The 16049-nt window shown below is 43.0% G+C and overlaps 1 protein-coding gene across 4 annotated transcripts in view; it reads left to right on the top strand.

Moving 5' to 3' along the window:
* LOC118359831 (protein kinase C and casein kinase substrate in neurons protein 1-like) overlaps positions 1-16049 on the top strand; it is a 54793-nt gene that overhangs the window by 25491 nt on the left and 13253 nt on the right. For all 4 annotated transcript variants that reach the window (XM_052482200.1, XM_035738644.2, XM_035738645.2 and 1 more), the window contains 3 exons: positions 6959-7088; positions 11152-11308; positions 11742-11977. In XM_052482200.1, the coding sequence (XP_052338160.1) occupies positions 7026-7088; positions 11152-11308; positions 11742-11977 (456 nt within the window). In that variant the 5' untranslated portion in view covers positions 6959-7025. The remainder of the gene's footprint in view (positions 1-6958; positions 7089-11151; positions 11309-11741; positions 11978-16049) is intronic.

Here is a 16049-nt window from a genome sequence, read left to right as displayed (position 1 = left end):
TGAAAAGTTTGAGCTGTTATCTATCATGTGCATATAAATTGGCCTCTGAGTTCTACCAGTCCCATCTTTCATGTGTAAAAGTCAAACTGATTACAGCACTCAACTTATGCAGGGGCAGCAGGTAGCTTAGTGGTTAGAGCTTTGGTCTTGTAACCCAAAGGTTGCAAGATCGAATCCCTGAGCTGACAAGGTAAACAAAAATCTGTTGTTCTGCCCCTGAACAAGGTAGTTAACCCACTGTTCCTAGGCTGTCATTGAAAATAAGAATTTGTTCTTAACTGTAGTTAAAAAAAGGTAACAAAATGCTGCTCCCTCTGAAGATTTACTCAACATGGTCAGAAGGGGGAATATTCAGAGGTGGGAATTAATGGAAATATATGCACATTAATATTAATACCATTTATATGTAGATGTGTTTTGCATTGGATATATTTACCATATCATATGGAGACAGAAACATAAACCTTATCATACCTTATCATAAGTAGACATCATTGCAAATGGTAAAGTGGCTGTTCCACTGGATGTCATAAGGTGAATGCACCAATTTGTAAGTCGCTCTGGATAAGAGCGTCTGCTAAATGACTTAAATGTAAATGTAAATGAAATCCTTCCAATAGAAATTTAAAAAACAATTTAGTTACGAATTGAACTTAAATTCATTGAGTTGACTCTTTACATGGGATGATTTCACTGAACAACAAAAGAAAGGGAATATTGAATGATCCCCAATGATCCATCGCATCTCCCAAAAACGTTTTCAACATACATCTGTAAAATGATAGTCTAGAAACTAAAGCTTTGGTTGTCTTCCTCTCAGACTTCCATGTCTTCTCCCTGGACCTCCTCAATGTCCACCTCTTGAACATCAGACTCTGAGGCCTCATCTTCACTGTCACCTTCCAACCTTGTTGAGGATGGCTCGTTGTCAGGTTCAAAAAGCCTCAAATATGCTCGGATGGCCACCAATTTTTCAACCCTTGAATTGGGTCAGCCTGTTGCGTGCTTTTGTGTGTGGGTTCCCAAACAAGGACCAGTTGCGCTTTGAGGCGGCTGATGTTGGTGGGATTTGGAGGATGATGGAGGCAACAGGGGAAAGAGCCTCAGATCCACAAAGGCCCTTCCACCAGGTGGATGATGAGATATGTTGGCACGACTGCCATATTGCATCTCCATCCCAAAGCCCTTGCTTGGAAGTGTACATCGCCAGACTGCCAAGAACCTTGCCCTCATCCAGGCCAAGGTAGCAAGACACGTTAGTGATGATACCATAGGCCTTGTTGATCTCTGCACCAGACAGGAAGCTCATGCCAGCATACTTGGGGTCCAAAATGTATGCTGCGGCGTGTATGGGCTTCAGGCAGAAGTCTTCACGCTTTTTGATGTATTTCAGAACTGCAGTTTCCTCTGATTGGAGCAACAGTGAAGTGGGCAGGGCACTACGGATTTCTTCTCTTACATCTGCAAGCAGAGTCTGAACATCAGACAGGATGGCATTGTCTCCCTCAATCCGTGCAGTGGCTACTGCTATAGGTTTCAGGAGTTTCAGGCTGCTTACCACTCTCTCACAAAATACATTATCCAGGAGGATCCTCTTGATGGGGCTGTCCATATCAGCAGACTGTGATATGGCCATTTCTTGGAGAGACTCCTTCCCTTCCAGGAGACTGTCAAACATGATGACAACACCATCCCAACAGGTGTTGCTGGGCAGCTTCAATGTGGTGCTCTTATTCTTCTCACTTTGCTTGGTGAGGTAGATTGCTGCTATAACTTGATGACCCTTCAAATACCTAACCATTTCCTTGCCTCTCTTGTATCCATTGTTTTCAGTGCCATGATGTCCATAAGGAACAGATTGAATGCATGAGCAGCACAGCCAATGGGTGTGATGTGAGAGTAGGACTCCTCCACTTTAGACCAAGCAGCCTTCATGTTCGCAGCATTGTCTGTAACCAGTGCAAATACCTTCTGTGGTCCAAGGCCATTGATGACTGCCTTCAGTTCATCTGCAATGTAGAGACCGGTGTGTCTGTTGTCCCTTGTCTCTGTGCTCTTGTAGAATAGTGGTTGAGGGGTGGAGATGATGAAGTTAATTATTCCTTGCCCACGAACATTCAACCACCCACCAGAGATGATTGCAATGCAGTCTGCTTTCTCTATGATTTGCTTGACCTTCACCTGAACTCTGTTGAACTCTGCATCCAGCAAATGAGTAGATGAAGCATGTCTGGTTGGGGGGGTTGTATGCTGGACGAAGAACATTTCAGAAATCTCTTCCAATACACATTGCTTGTGAGCATCAGAGGTGAACCAGTTGCATACACAGCTCGAGCAAGATATTCATCAGCATTTCTCTGACTACGTTCCTCCATTGAGTCAAAAAACATCTGATTCCAGGAGGACCATGAGCTGTTGCTATCGATAAGGTGTCTGATTCATCATTTTCACCTCGAATAGAAGTAGAGGGACTTTTGTTTGTTGTGAGAGCTAAGGGAACTTTATGCACTTGTCCAGATGATTCCGCATTTTTGTTACATTCTTCACAATATGATTTGGCACAGTATTTGCAAATGTACACAGCTTTGCCTTCTACATTAGCTGCAGTGAAATGTTTCCACACATCAGATTGTGCCTGTGGCATTTTCCTGTAAAGATGAGGAAAAAAACTACAAATACAATTACATGTACAGGTAAATAGTTAAGCAGTTAGATTAAACAACTCCTTTGTAAGATACATGTTTTAAAATGAAACATGTATGGAAACAGGTGAATTAACAATCCTCAGTTAGCAGGGTCAAGCAAGCTAAAACCCACATGGTAGCAAAAACTAACGAGCAGAAATTGTTAACAAGTTGAAAGGATTTACCCACACTTTGCTGTAGGCTACTATTTACTTGTTAACAAAAAATCATGTATGTCGTATAAAATATATTCACCCCCACCCAGTATTGTAATCAAAAGTTACCAGAAAGCATGTAGTCCTTGGCTCAGACATTGTGGGCTCAATAGCCTCTCCTTAGTGTGCAAGATCTTGAGAATCAGCTGTACATGTGATGGAAGAGTGCACTGCACATGTGATGGAAGAATGCACTGTGCATGCAAAGGGTTGCAATTCCGTTGAATTGGGATAGTTTAACCAAAATATGCCACGAGACCTAGAATTGCCTTATGTGTATCCCAGAAAAAAAAGGTTCACTTTTATAAGCAAACTTTTTTGATGAATTTAAGCAAATTTACCGGAAAGTTTCCGACCCTTTGCACCCCTAATGGTCAGAGTGTTACTTAGTTCACCAGGTGATTCCATTACATTACCAGTCAAATGTTTGGACACACCTACTCATTCAAGAGTTTTTCTTTATTTTTACTATTTTCTACATTGAATAATAATAGTGAATACATAACAGCTATGAAATAACACATATGGAATCATGTAGTAACCAAAAAAGTGTTAAACAAATCTAAATATATTTTACATTTTAGATTCTTCAAAGTAGCCACGCTTTGCCTTAATGATTGCCTTTGACAACTTTGCACACTCTTGGCATTCTCTCAACCAGCTTCACCTGGAATGCTTTTCCAACAGTCTTGAAGGAGTTACCACATATGCTGAGCACTTGTTGGCTGCTTTTGCTTCACTCTGTGTTCCAACTCATCCCAAGCCATCTCAATTGGGTTGAGGTCGGGTGATTGTGGAGGCCAGGTCATCTGATGCAGCACTCCATCACTCTCCTTCTCGGTCAAATAGCCCTTACACAGCCTCGAGGTGTGCTGGGTCATTGTCCTTTGGAAAAACAAATGATAGTCCCACTAAGCGCAAACAAGATGGGATGGCGTATCGAATGCTGTGGTAGTCATGCTAGTTAAGTGGGCCTTGAATTCTAAATAAATCACTGGCCATGTCAACAGCAAAGCACCATCACACCACCTCCTCCGTGCTTCACGGTGGGAACCACACATGCGGAGATCATCCGTTCACCTACTTTGCATCTCACAAAGACATAGGGGCTGAAACCAAAAATCTCACAGTTGGACTCATCAGACCAAAGGACAGATTTCCACCGGTCTAATGTCCATTGCTCGTGTTTCTTGGCTCAAGCAAGTCTTTTCTTCTTATTGGTGTCCTTTAGTAGTGCTTTTTTGCAGCAATTTGACCATGAAGGCCTGATTCACACAGTCTCCTCTGAACAGTTGATGTTGAGATGTGTCTGTTCCTTGAACTCTGTGAAGCATTTATTTGGGCTGCAATTTCTGAGGCTGGTAACTCTAATGAACTTATCCTCTGCAGCAGAGGTAACTCTGGGTCTTCTTTTCCTGTGGCCGTCCTCATGAGAGCCAGTTTCATCATTGTGCTTGATGGTTTTTGAAACTGCACTTGAAGAAACTTTCTTGAAATGTTCTGTATTGACTGACCTTCATGTCTTAAAGTAATGATTGACTGTCGTTTCTCTTTTCTTATTTGAGCTGTTCTTGTCATAATATGGACTTGGTATTTTACTAAATATGTCTATCTTCTGTATACCAACCCTACCTTGTCACAACACAACTGATTGGCTCAAACACATTAAGAAGGAAAGAAATTCTACAAATTAACATTTAACGAGGCACACCTGTTAATTGAAATGCATTCCAGGTGACTACCTCATTTCTATTTTATTTTAAATGTGAATTTTATTTAACACGTATTTTGGGTTACTACATGATTCCATATGTGTTATTTCATAGTTCTGATGTCTTTGCTGTTATTCTACAATGTAGAAAGTAGTACAAATAAAGAAAAATGATTGAATGAGTAAGTGTGTCCAAACTTTTGACTGGTACTCTATGCTAGATGGAGAAGTCAGCATAAGGCCAAACAGACATAGGTTATCACCTTTACTCCTAAAAATTCCTTACTAACTTAGTAGGATCGTTCCACGAAATGAGTCACTTTTGGCTGGTACTCTATGCTAGATGGAGAAGTCAGCATAAGGCCAAACAGACATAAGTTATCACCTTTACTCCTAAAAATTCCTTACTAACTTAGTAGGATCGTTCCACGAAATGGTCTTTAAAAGCATGTTATATTGATTGAAGTGCCATTTAATATAGACCACAGACACAATTCAATAACGTGCCCAGATCCAGCATATTGACATGTCCACCATCATTGTAAAGCCCTAGTTTTGTGTTTAGTTAATGTGATTGGCGATTCATTTTAAGAAAAGAAAAACACCTGTCCTTCATTTTAAGGTCAACCCTGTTACGTGAACTCTCATTTTAATATGGTGAAACTATTGTTTTGTAAATATCTAATAGTTAAATCATAGTGTAAAATCAGGTGAGCTGCTTCTAATCCTTTCAGCCATTGTCTGGTGTTTTGTGGTGGAAAACTGAAGTGTGTCGAGCATATCACGTCAACCCTTTTATCCACGGATAGACAGGCGAGATTTTTTTTTTAAAGCTTGCATTCAATTTCCCCTCACTTTTGAACACAACAAGATTCCATTCCCCCTGTCACAAGGGGATTTATGGATAATTTAAGATTAAATCACCAACCCTGTTGTGGTCAACCCTGTTCGGCACTAAATAGGCACTTACTATAGATTTTTATTTATTTAACAGTCAGAATGGAAAAACATGTTTTTTATTAAGTTGAACATGTGCTCGTCATAACAGAATGTTAAAACTAGGTTAAATACATTTTATAAATCAACCAAGTTACACTACCCAAAAGGGACACATTTGTGGAATGACCTAGTAAGTGTCTTACTCTATGATAACTTCAAACCTGAGGTTTTTTCTCCATTTTTTGATGTTTGAGGAAACATACCATAGCATGTTCTGTTCTAAATCAAGTGTAGGGGCTGTTGTTGGGCTGGTACACATTCTCCCGATTCTAGCTTTAATTAGTTTCCTACCTTGTTTGGGAACCATTTAATAGTGTAGTGTATCCCTCCATGTGCTTGCTGTTTTGCGCTGGGTAGTTGTTTTGGAGACTTCCAGGCATGAAGGAGATGCCACTAAAGAACAGTTAATTGAGAGAGTAAAGGAGAGCAAACTGAATTAGGTTTCAATTAGAGCTCAATACAAGAATAAACGCTAACCAGTCTGTGCTATTTTATTCTTCGTGGGGAAGAATCGACCAGCCGTCAAAGGAATAGATACAAATCGTCTCAAATCTTGGAGAAAAGCCAGGAAGCACTATATGTTTTAGAGGGAGGAAGGGTTTACAAATTAATTGGCAGTTTAATCACATTGTTAGAAGGCACCTACAGTTATATAACCTTAGATGTTTATGTGAAATCAATTAAAACAGGACTGCAATTTGTTTATTTTGATCTCTTTTCTGATCTCTGGGCAACTCTGTGTAACTTCATGTAGACTTTTCAGAGGAAGATATAGTGAGTGTGTGTGAGTGGTGTGCGTTCCTGCCAGTCTGTCTGTGTTGGGTCTATGTGTGTGTCCATGTGTGTTAGTACAGTATGCATGTGTGTCTGTGTGCAGTGAGTATGTGTGTAAAGTAGCACTCTTCCAGAAGGAACATGCCATGGGGCAGGGACAGTTTATGCTGAGCTACTGTACAGTACGATACAGGGTCAGAACTCCATGATTACAGTGATCCTGTGGTGTGCTGTGGTTTCTGGGACATGCGTGTGGAAGATGGCCTTTCTGTTCCTTGGGGCCACAGAGCAGTGTGCATGGGGATAGAAGACCTATTTTAACTTCATTATTAGAATGGTCTCAGAGCCTCCAAAGGAAGCCTTTTATCAGTGCTGCTCACTGATTGGCTATGGAAAACATATGGTTTCTGAATACCATAGAAAGCCCAAGTATCGTATTTCAAAGCATATAATAAACTAATGGATGTTGCAGGATGTTCTACTGTATTGTATTTTCTACATGTATATGTATGGCAATCTCTCTCTCTCTCTCTCTCTCTCTCTCTCTCTCTCTCTCTCTCTCTCTTCTCTTCCAGTGTGTGAGGGACCCAGCTCTGCTGCTGCCACATTTAGGGTTTAGCCTGCTTTACCACAACCAGGAAAATGTCGGGGTCCTACGATGAATCTGCTGCTACTGCTGACGACGCTATGGACAGCTTTTGGGAGGTACTTCAGAAACACCATCCATACAGGTCATCTGGGCTATGAAGGGAAACCTATAGACCTTTATCAGCTAAGTCACACACAACAATCCCTCTTTAGGAAACATGAGTCATAGGATCACTGGCCACCATCATCCTTTCTGGTGAAAAAATTATTGACAACATGATACTATAGGTCACGTCATTTCATTTCTATGAGGATCAATAGGAATATGGTTGGTTAATCCAATACGTTGATGTTGTTGCACAGAAAATATCCAATTAGTGCTATGGAATTCACTATAGAGCACTATAGAGTCCCTTTTGTGTCATCGTAGGAGGAGGGTCACAGAGACCGACTGACAGAGCCTCTCAGTTAGAAGCAGCACTGAGGCAGCCATTCAGCCCACATCCACCTGCCCTAAAATCTATACACGGCCAAGAAAGCTCTGGCCACAGCATACTGAATAGCATAAGGACTCTTGTAGGGCTAGATGTTTGGTTTAAAATGAAAAGCACGTCTGACAGAAAACACAGCAAAAATACAAAACTGTATATTATCTATATACTGTAAACTATTCTTAAAGGGACTTTGTTTTTGACACAGACACTGTACCCCACACCAGTCCCACCCAGCCTAGGGCCCATCCTCGCTGAGTGGACTGAGTGGTCTTTGTCTGTGGGCTGCATTCCTGTCTCTGTCTCGTCCTGTCAGTGTCCTATCCCTGATAATCTGTCTGCCTGCATTAGAGCACAGTAAAGGATTATAGCAGTCAGTACACCAGCACACACACACACGCAGACGTGTGCGCGCACACAGAGGGGCACATACAAATACATGCGCGGGTCATTACAGTGCCTTCGGGAAAGACTTGACTTTTTCCACATTTAATTAGGTTCTAGCCTTATTCTAAAATTGATTCAATTGTTTTTTATAAACTGTATTAATAGCTACAATAATGACAAAGCAAAAACTGTTTTTATACATTTTTGCAACAAAATTAAATGAAATATCACATTTACATAAGTACTCAGACCGTTTACTCAGTACTTTGTTGAAGCACCTTTGGCAGCAATTATAGCCTCAAGTCTTCTTGGGTATGATGGTACAAGCTTAGGACACCTGTATTCAGGGAGTTTCTTCCATTCTTCTCTGCAGATCCTCTGAGATGCCCTTTCGGGTTCAAGTCCAGGCTCTGGCTGGGCCACACAAGGACATTCAGAGTCTTATCCCGAAGCCAGTCCTGCATGGTCTTGGCTGTGTGCTTCGGGTCGTTGTCCTGTTGAAAAGTGAACCTTTGCCCCAGTCTGAGATCCCGAGTGCTCTGTAGCAGGTTTTCAAGGATCTCTCTGTACTTTGCTCCGTTCATGTTTGCCTCGATCCTGACTAGTCTCCCAGTCCCTGCCGCTGAGTAACATCCCCACAGCATGATGCTGCCACCACCATGCTTGAATGTAGGGATGGTGCCAGGTTTCCTCCAGATGTGACACCTGGCATTCAGGCACAAAGAGTTCATTCTTGGTTTCATCAGACCAGAGAATCTTGTTTCTCATGGACTGAGAGTCCTTTAGGTGACTTTTGGCAAACTCCAAGTGGGCTGTCGTGTGCATTTTACTGAGGAGTGTCTTCCGTCTGGCCATTCTACCATAAAGGCCTGATTCGTGGAGTGCTGCAGAGATTGTTGTCCTTCTGGAAGGTTCTCCAATCTCCACAGAGGAACTCTAGAGCTATATCAAAGTGACCATTGGGTTCTTGGTCATCTCCCTGACCAAGGCCCTTCTCCCCTGATGGCTCAGTTTGGCCAGGCAGCCAGCTCTAGGAAGAGTCTTGGTGGTTCCAAACTTCTTCCATTTTAGAATGATGGAGGCCACTGTGTTCTTGGGGACCTTCAATCCTGCAGAAATGTTTTGGTACACTTCCCCAGATCTGTGCCTCGACACAATCCTGTCTCGGAGCACTACGGACAATTCCTTCGACATCATGGCTTGGATTTTGCTCTGACATGCACTGTCAACTGTAGGACCTTTATAAAGACAGGTGTGTGCTTTTCCTTAATCACGTCCAATCAATTGAATTTACCACAGGTGGACTCCAATCAATTTGTAGAAACATCTCAAGGATGATCAATGGAAACAGGATGCACCTGAGCTAAATATTGAGTCTCATAGCAAAGGGTCTGAATACTTATGTAAATAAGGTACTTCTGTTTTTTTTATTTTTAATCAATTTGCAAACATTTCTAAAAACCTGTTTTTGCTTTGTCATTATGGGGTATTGTGTGTATTGAGGACATTTACAGTGGCTTGCGAAAGTATTCACCCCCTTGGCATTTTTCCTATTTTGTTGCCTTACAACCTGGAATTAAAATAGATTTTTAGGGGGGGTTGTATCATTTGATTTACACAACATGCCTACCACTTTGTAGATGCAAAATATTTTTTATTGTGAAATAAACAATACATAAGACAGAAAAACAGAAAACTTGAGCATGCATAAACCCCCCAAAGTCAATACTTTGTAGAGACACCTTTTTGTAGCAATTACAGCTGCAAGTCTCTTGGGCATGTCTCTATAAGCTTGGCACATCTAGCCACTGGGATTTTTGCCCATTCTTCAAGGCAAAACTGCTCCAGCTCCTTCAAGTTGGATGGGTTCCACTGGTGTACAGCAATCTTTACATCATACCACAGATTCTCAATTGGATTGAGGTCTGGGCTTTGACCTGGCCATTCCAAGACATTTAAATGTTTCCCCATCGAGTGTTGCTTTAGCAGTATGCTTAGGGTCATTGTCTTGCTGGAAGGTGAACCTCCGTCCCAGTCTCAAATCTCTGGAAATCTGAAACAGGTTTTCCTCAAGAATTTCCCTGTATTTAGTGCCATCCATCATTCCTTCAATTCTGACCAGTTTCTCTGTCCCTGCCGATGGAAAAACATCCCCACCGCATGATGCTGCCACCACCATGCTTCACTGTGGGGATGGTGTTCTCAGGGTGATGAGAGGTGTTGGGTTTGCGCCAGAAACAGCGTTTTCCTTGATGGCCAAAAAGCTCAATTTTAGTCTCATCTGACCAGAGTACCTTCTTCCATATGTTTGGGGAGTCTCCCACATGCCTTTTGGCAAACACCAAACGTGTTTGCTTATATTTTTCTTTAAGCAATGGCTTTTTTCTGGCCACTCTTCTGTAAAGCCTAGCTCTGTGGAGTGTACGGCTTAAAGTGTTCCTATGGACAGATACTCCAATCTCACAGGTGGACTTTATTTAACTAATTATGTGACTTCTGAAGGTAATTGGTTGCACCAGATCTTGTTTAGGGGTTTCATAGCAAAGGGGGTGAATACATATGCATGCACCACTTTTCTATTTTTATTTTAAAAAATGAAAAAAATTAAACAAGTTCTTTTTGTCATTTCACTTCACCGATTTGGACTATTTTGTGTATGTCCATTACTTGAAATCCAAATAAAAATCCATTTAAATTACAGGTTGTAATGCAACAAAATAGGAAAACCCCAAGGGGGCTGAATAATTTTGCAAGGTACTGTATTATATTTTATTCGTTTTAGAGTAACTTAACAAAATGTGGAAAAAGTCACAGCGATGGCCACACACACAAAGCCGCTGCCATTGCATAACTACACATGCACAGGCATGAGCCGCCCCCCCACCTCCCTATGTCATGCACCAGGAGCTTATGCCCCCTGCAGGCACTGCGATGCCTGTGTTAAGGTGGCATCTCTTAAAGGTGGTATGAGAATGATGAAAGTGAGTACAGGTGATTCTTTATTGTTACTCCAGGGTATTAGTAGATAATTTATCATTTCCGTCACTACACCACAGTTAAACCATTTATTTGATCTATTTTATCTCCATTTCATATTTGACTCTCTCTCTCTCTTATTTTACAGTTGCATGTTGGCCCGTCAGATTAGTTATTTCCACCTAAAGATATTTTAGTGCTCTTAGAGATTTGGCATATTGAGTATTGCACTTGACTGCATCCTCATCTTCAATCATTGATATGTAGGGAAGCCTTGTGTTTTGCTCTTGTACCTCATATGTCTACCCTCCTCTGACCATTCTCAGGTGGGAAACTACAAGCGCGCCGTTAAGCGGATTGACGACGGCCACCGGCTCTGCAATGACCTCATGGGCTGCCTTCAGGAACGTGCCAAGATTGAGAAGGCCTATGGTGACCAGCTGACCGCCTGGTCCAAGAGATGGAGACAGCTGATCGAGAAAGGCCAGTATTGGGATTGTCTGTTTGGCGTCTGTTTTGGGGTCTTCATCCCATGTTAAATTCCTTTGATTTAACTCACTGCTCAGCTCCACCCGTCCCGATTGTATTGTGAGTGTTTTCTGTAAGATGAGGAGGCTTAACTTGTGCAAACTGGAATGGCTCATAAGAGCAGGAGCGTGAGATGGCTTGATGTACAAGTACACCCCCTGGAAAGGACGCTATAAGTCTATCGCAGGGCCTTACCCCCAATTATCTCCTTAATACTAAAGGCCAAACAGAGATGAATTGGATCCCATTTCTTCAGTCTTTGGTATGACTCGGTTGGGGATCAAACTTCCAACCTTTCAACCTCAGGGCGGACACTCTGACCACAAGGCCACTGAGTTGGTCACGTTCACATTTTCAATAATTTTTTCTGACACCTATATAACCCCAGGACCCCAGTATGGCACCGTGGAGAGGGCGTGGCTGGGTGTGATGACCGAGGCTGAGAAGGTGAGTGAGCTGCACCAGGAGGTGAAGAACGGCCTGCTCAATGAAGACCTGGAGAAGGTCAAGAACTGGCAGAAGGAGGCCTACCACAAGCAGATGATCGGAGGCTTCAAGGAGGCCAAAGAGGCCGACGAGGGCTTCAAGAAGGCCCAGAAACCATGGGCCAAGAAGCTCAAAGAGGTAAGTGGACAGGAAGTTTTAGGGAAGGGGATCTGTTGTATCCTCCTTATTGCAACATCATGTGTACTTACATGGCTAACATGAATATCAGTTACTTTTAGAGTGATTTGTTATTAAATACAAAGTGTACAATACAGTGAATGTATGAATGTGGGTAGCTATTTGACGCGCTTGGCTGTCTTCATGACTGACCTCTGTGACTACAACTGGTTGATTAGTCTATTTGGTTGTGCATCAGTCTGTCTGGCTGCAAAGGTACTGCATGGGAGTAGGATGGGTGACGCACACATTACACAGCTGTCATTGGACTGGGACTCGCTGGAGTCAAATTAAATCAAAGCAAATTTTATTTGTCACATGCCTCGAATACAACAGTGAAATGCATACTTACAAGCCCTTAACCAACAATGCAGTTTTCATTGACCAAAAATTGATCAATGACCAAAAATAAGTAAGAGATAAGAATAACATATAATTAAAGAGCAGCAGTAAATAACAATAGCGGGGCTATATACAAGGGGTACTGGTCCAGAGTCAATGTGCGGGGGCACCTGTGTCGAGGTAATTGAGGTAATATGTACATTTAGGTAGAGTTATTAAAGTGACTATGCATAGCTAATAACAGAGAGTAGCAGCAGCATAAAAGGGGTATGGGGGGAGTAATGCAAATAGTCTGGATAGCCATTTGTTTAGCTGTTCAGGAGTCTTATGGTTTGGGGGTAGAAGCTGTTTAGAAGCATCTTCGACCTAGACTTGGCGCTCTGGTACCGCTTGCCGTGCGGTAGCAGAGAGAACAGTCTATGACAAGGGCTAGAGTCTTTGACAATTTGTAGGGCCTTCCTCTGACAGCGCCTGGTATAGAGGTCCTGGATGGCTGGAAGCTTGGCCCCGGTGATGTACTGGGCCGTACGCACTAACCTCTGTAGTGCCTTGCGGTCGGAGGCCGAGCAGTTGCCTGGTATTGCCATACCAGGCGGTGATGCGACCAGATGCTCTCGATGGTGCAGCTGTAAAACCTTTTGAGGATCTGAGGACCCATGCCAAATCTTTTCAGTCTCCTGAATAGGTTTTGTCGTGCCCTCTTTACGACTGTCTTGGTGTGCTTGGACCATGTTAGTTTGTTGGTGATGTGGACGCCAAGGAACTTGAAGCTTTCAACCTGCTCCACTACAGCCCCGTCGATGAGAATGGGGGCGTGCTCGGTCCTCCTTTTCCTGTAGTCCACAATCATCTCCTTTGACTTGATCACGTTGAGGGAGTGGTTGTTGTCCTTGCACCACATGGCCAGGTCTCTGACCTCCTCCCTATAGGCTGTCTCATCGTTGTCAGTGATCAGGATGTTGCGTCAGGGTAGCCTAGTGGTTAGAGTGTTGGACTAATAACCAGAAGGTTGCAAGTTCAAACCCTGAGCTGACAAGGTACAAATCTGTCGTTCTGCCCCTGAACAGGCAGTTAACCCACTGTTCCTAGGCCGTCATTCAAAATAAGAATTTGTTCTTAACTGACTTGCCTAGTTAAATAAAGGTTAAATAAATAAATAAAAATCAGCAAACTTAATGATGGTTTTGTTGTCAGGCCTGGCCGTGCAGTCATGAGTGAACAGGGAGTACAGGAGGGGACTTAGCTCGCACCCCTGAGGGGCCCTGTGTTGAGGATCAGCGTGGCGGATGTGTTGTTACCTACCCTTACCACCTGGGGGTGGCCAGTCAGGAAGTCCAGGATCCAGTTTGAGAGGGAGGTGTTTACTCCCAGTCCTTAGCTAAGTGATGAGCTTTGAGGGAACTATGGTGTTGAACGCTGAACTGTATGAATAGCATTCTCACATAGGTGTTCCTTTTGTCCAGGTGTGAAAGGGAGGGGTGGAGTGCAATAGAGATTGCATCATCTTTGGATCTGTTTGAGCTGTATGCAAATTGGAGTGGGTCTAGGGTCTCTGGGATAATGGTGTTGATGTGAGCCATTACCAGCCTTTCTAAGCATTTCATGGTTCCAGAGGTGAGTGCTATGGGTCGGTAGTCATTTAGGAAGGTTACCAAATCCAAATCCAATCATATTTTATTGGTCACATACACATGGTTAGCAGATGTTAATGCGAGTGTAGCGAAATACTTGTGCTTCTAGTTCCGACAGTGCAGTAATATCTAACAAGTAATCAAACAATTTCCCAACAACTACCTAATATACACAAATCTAAAGGGGTGAATGAGAATATGTACATATAAATATATGGATGAGCGATGGCCGAGTGGCATAGGCAAGGTGCAACAAAATACGTATATACATACATATGATATGAGTATTGTAAGATATGTAAACATTATTAAAGTGCCTTTATTTAAAGTGGCATTGTTTAAAGTGACTAGTGATCCATTTATTAAAGTGGCCAGTGATTGTGTCTCAATGTAGGCAGCAGCCTCTCTCAGTTAGTGATTGCTGTTTAGCAGTCTGATGACCTTGAGATAGAAGCTGTTTTTCAGTCTCTCGGTCCCAGCTTTGATGCACCTGTACTGACCTCGCCTTCTGGATGGTAGCGGTGTGAACAGGCAGTGGCTCGGGTGGTTGTTGTCCATGATGATCTTTTTGGACTTCCTGTGACATCGAGTGCTGTAGGTGTCATGGAGGACAGGTAGTTTGTCCCCAGTGATGCGTTGTGCAGACCGCACCACCCTCTGGAGAGCCTTGCAGTTGAGGGGGGTGCAGTTTCCGTACCAGCCCGACACGATGCTCTCGATTGTGCATCTGTAAAAGTTTATCAAGGTTTTGGGTGAAGAGGCAAATTTCTTCAGCCTCCTGTTGCGCCTTCTTCACCACACTGTCTGTGTGGGTGGACCATTTCAGTTTGTCTGTGATGTGTACGCAGAGGAACGTAAAACTTTCCACCTTCCACTGCTGTCCCTTCGATGTGGATAGGGAGATGCTCCCTCTGCTGTTTCCTGAAGTCCACGATCATCATCTTATTTTGGTGGTGGTCCTTCTGTAGCTCAGTTGGTAGAGCATGGCGCTTGTAACGCCAGGGTAGTGGGTTCGTTCCCCGGGACCACCCATACTTAGAATGTATGCACACATGACTGTAAGTCGCTTTGGATAAAAGCGTCTGCTAAATGGCATATATTATTATATATTTATTATTATATTATTTTGTTGACGTTGAGTGAGAGGTTGTTTTCCTGACACCACACTCCGAGTGCCCTCACCTCCTCCCTGTACCCAAGTGTTCTTGGGCACAGGAACTATGGTGGTCTGCTTGAGACATGTTGGTATTACAGACTTAGACAGGGAGAGGTTGAAAATGTCCGTGAAGACACTTGACAGTTGGTCTGCACATGCTCGGAGTACACGTCCTGGTAATCCGTCTGGCCCTGCGGCCTTGTGAATGTTGACCTGTTTAAAGCTCTTACTCACATCGGCTACGGAGAACGTGATCACACAGTCGTCCGGAACAGCTGATGCTCTCATGCATGTTTCAGTGTTACTTGCCTTGAAGTGAACATGGAAGTTATTTAGCTCGTCTGGTAAGCTCATGTCACTGGGCAGCTCTCGGCTGTGCTTCCCTTTGTGGTCTGTTATAGTTTGCAAGCCCTGCCAAATCCGACGAGTGTAGTACGATTCGATTTTAGTCCTGTATTGATGCTTTGCCTGTTTGATGGTTTGTTGGAGGGCAAAGCGGGATTTCTTATAAGCTTCCGGGTTAGCCTCCTGCTCCTTTACCCTTTAGCTCAGTGTGAATGTTGCCTGTAATCCATGGCTTCTGGTTGGGGTATGTACGTACAGTCACTGTGGGAACGACATCCTCGACGCACTTATTGATAAAGCCAGTGACTGATGTGGTGTACTCCTCAATGTCATCAGAAGAATCCCGGAACATATTCAAGTCTGTGCTAGCCTAAGTAGTGTTTAGGCCATCTTTAAAACATTTGTCATTTGAGCTACATCTGAGTCAGCACACAAGCTGCTCTGCCAAATAGCTAGGTACTATAGCTACAGGTGTTTATGTGTTAGTTCTGTTTTTTTTAGTATAATGAGTCTTGCTGAGTCACTCATCCAAGCTGACCATCAGAGAAGAACATTGCCC

This window comes from Oncorhynchus keta, chromosome 27, assembly GCF_023373465.1.
Source record: "Oncorhynchus keta strain PuntledgeMale-10-30-2019 chromosome 27, Oket_V2, whole genome shotgun sequence".
Classification (NCBI taxonomy): domain Eukaryota; kingdom Metazoa; phylum Chordata; class Actinopteri; order Salmoniformes; family Salmonidae; genus Oncorhynchus; species Oncorhynchus keta.
Note: the sequence above shows the minus strand (reverse complement) of the source record. Positions and strands in the feature narration are given on the sequence as shown.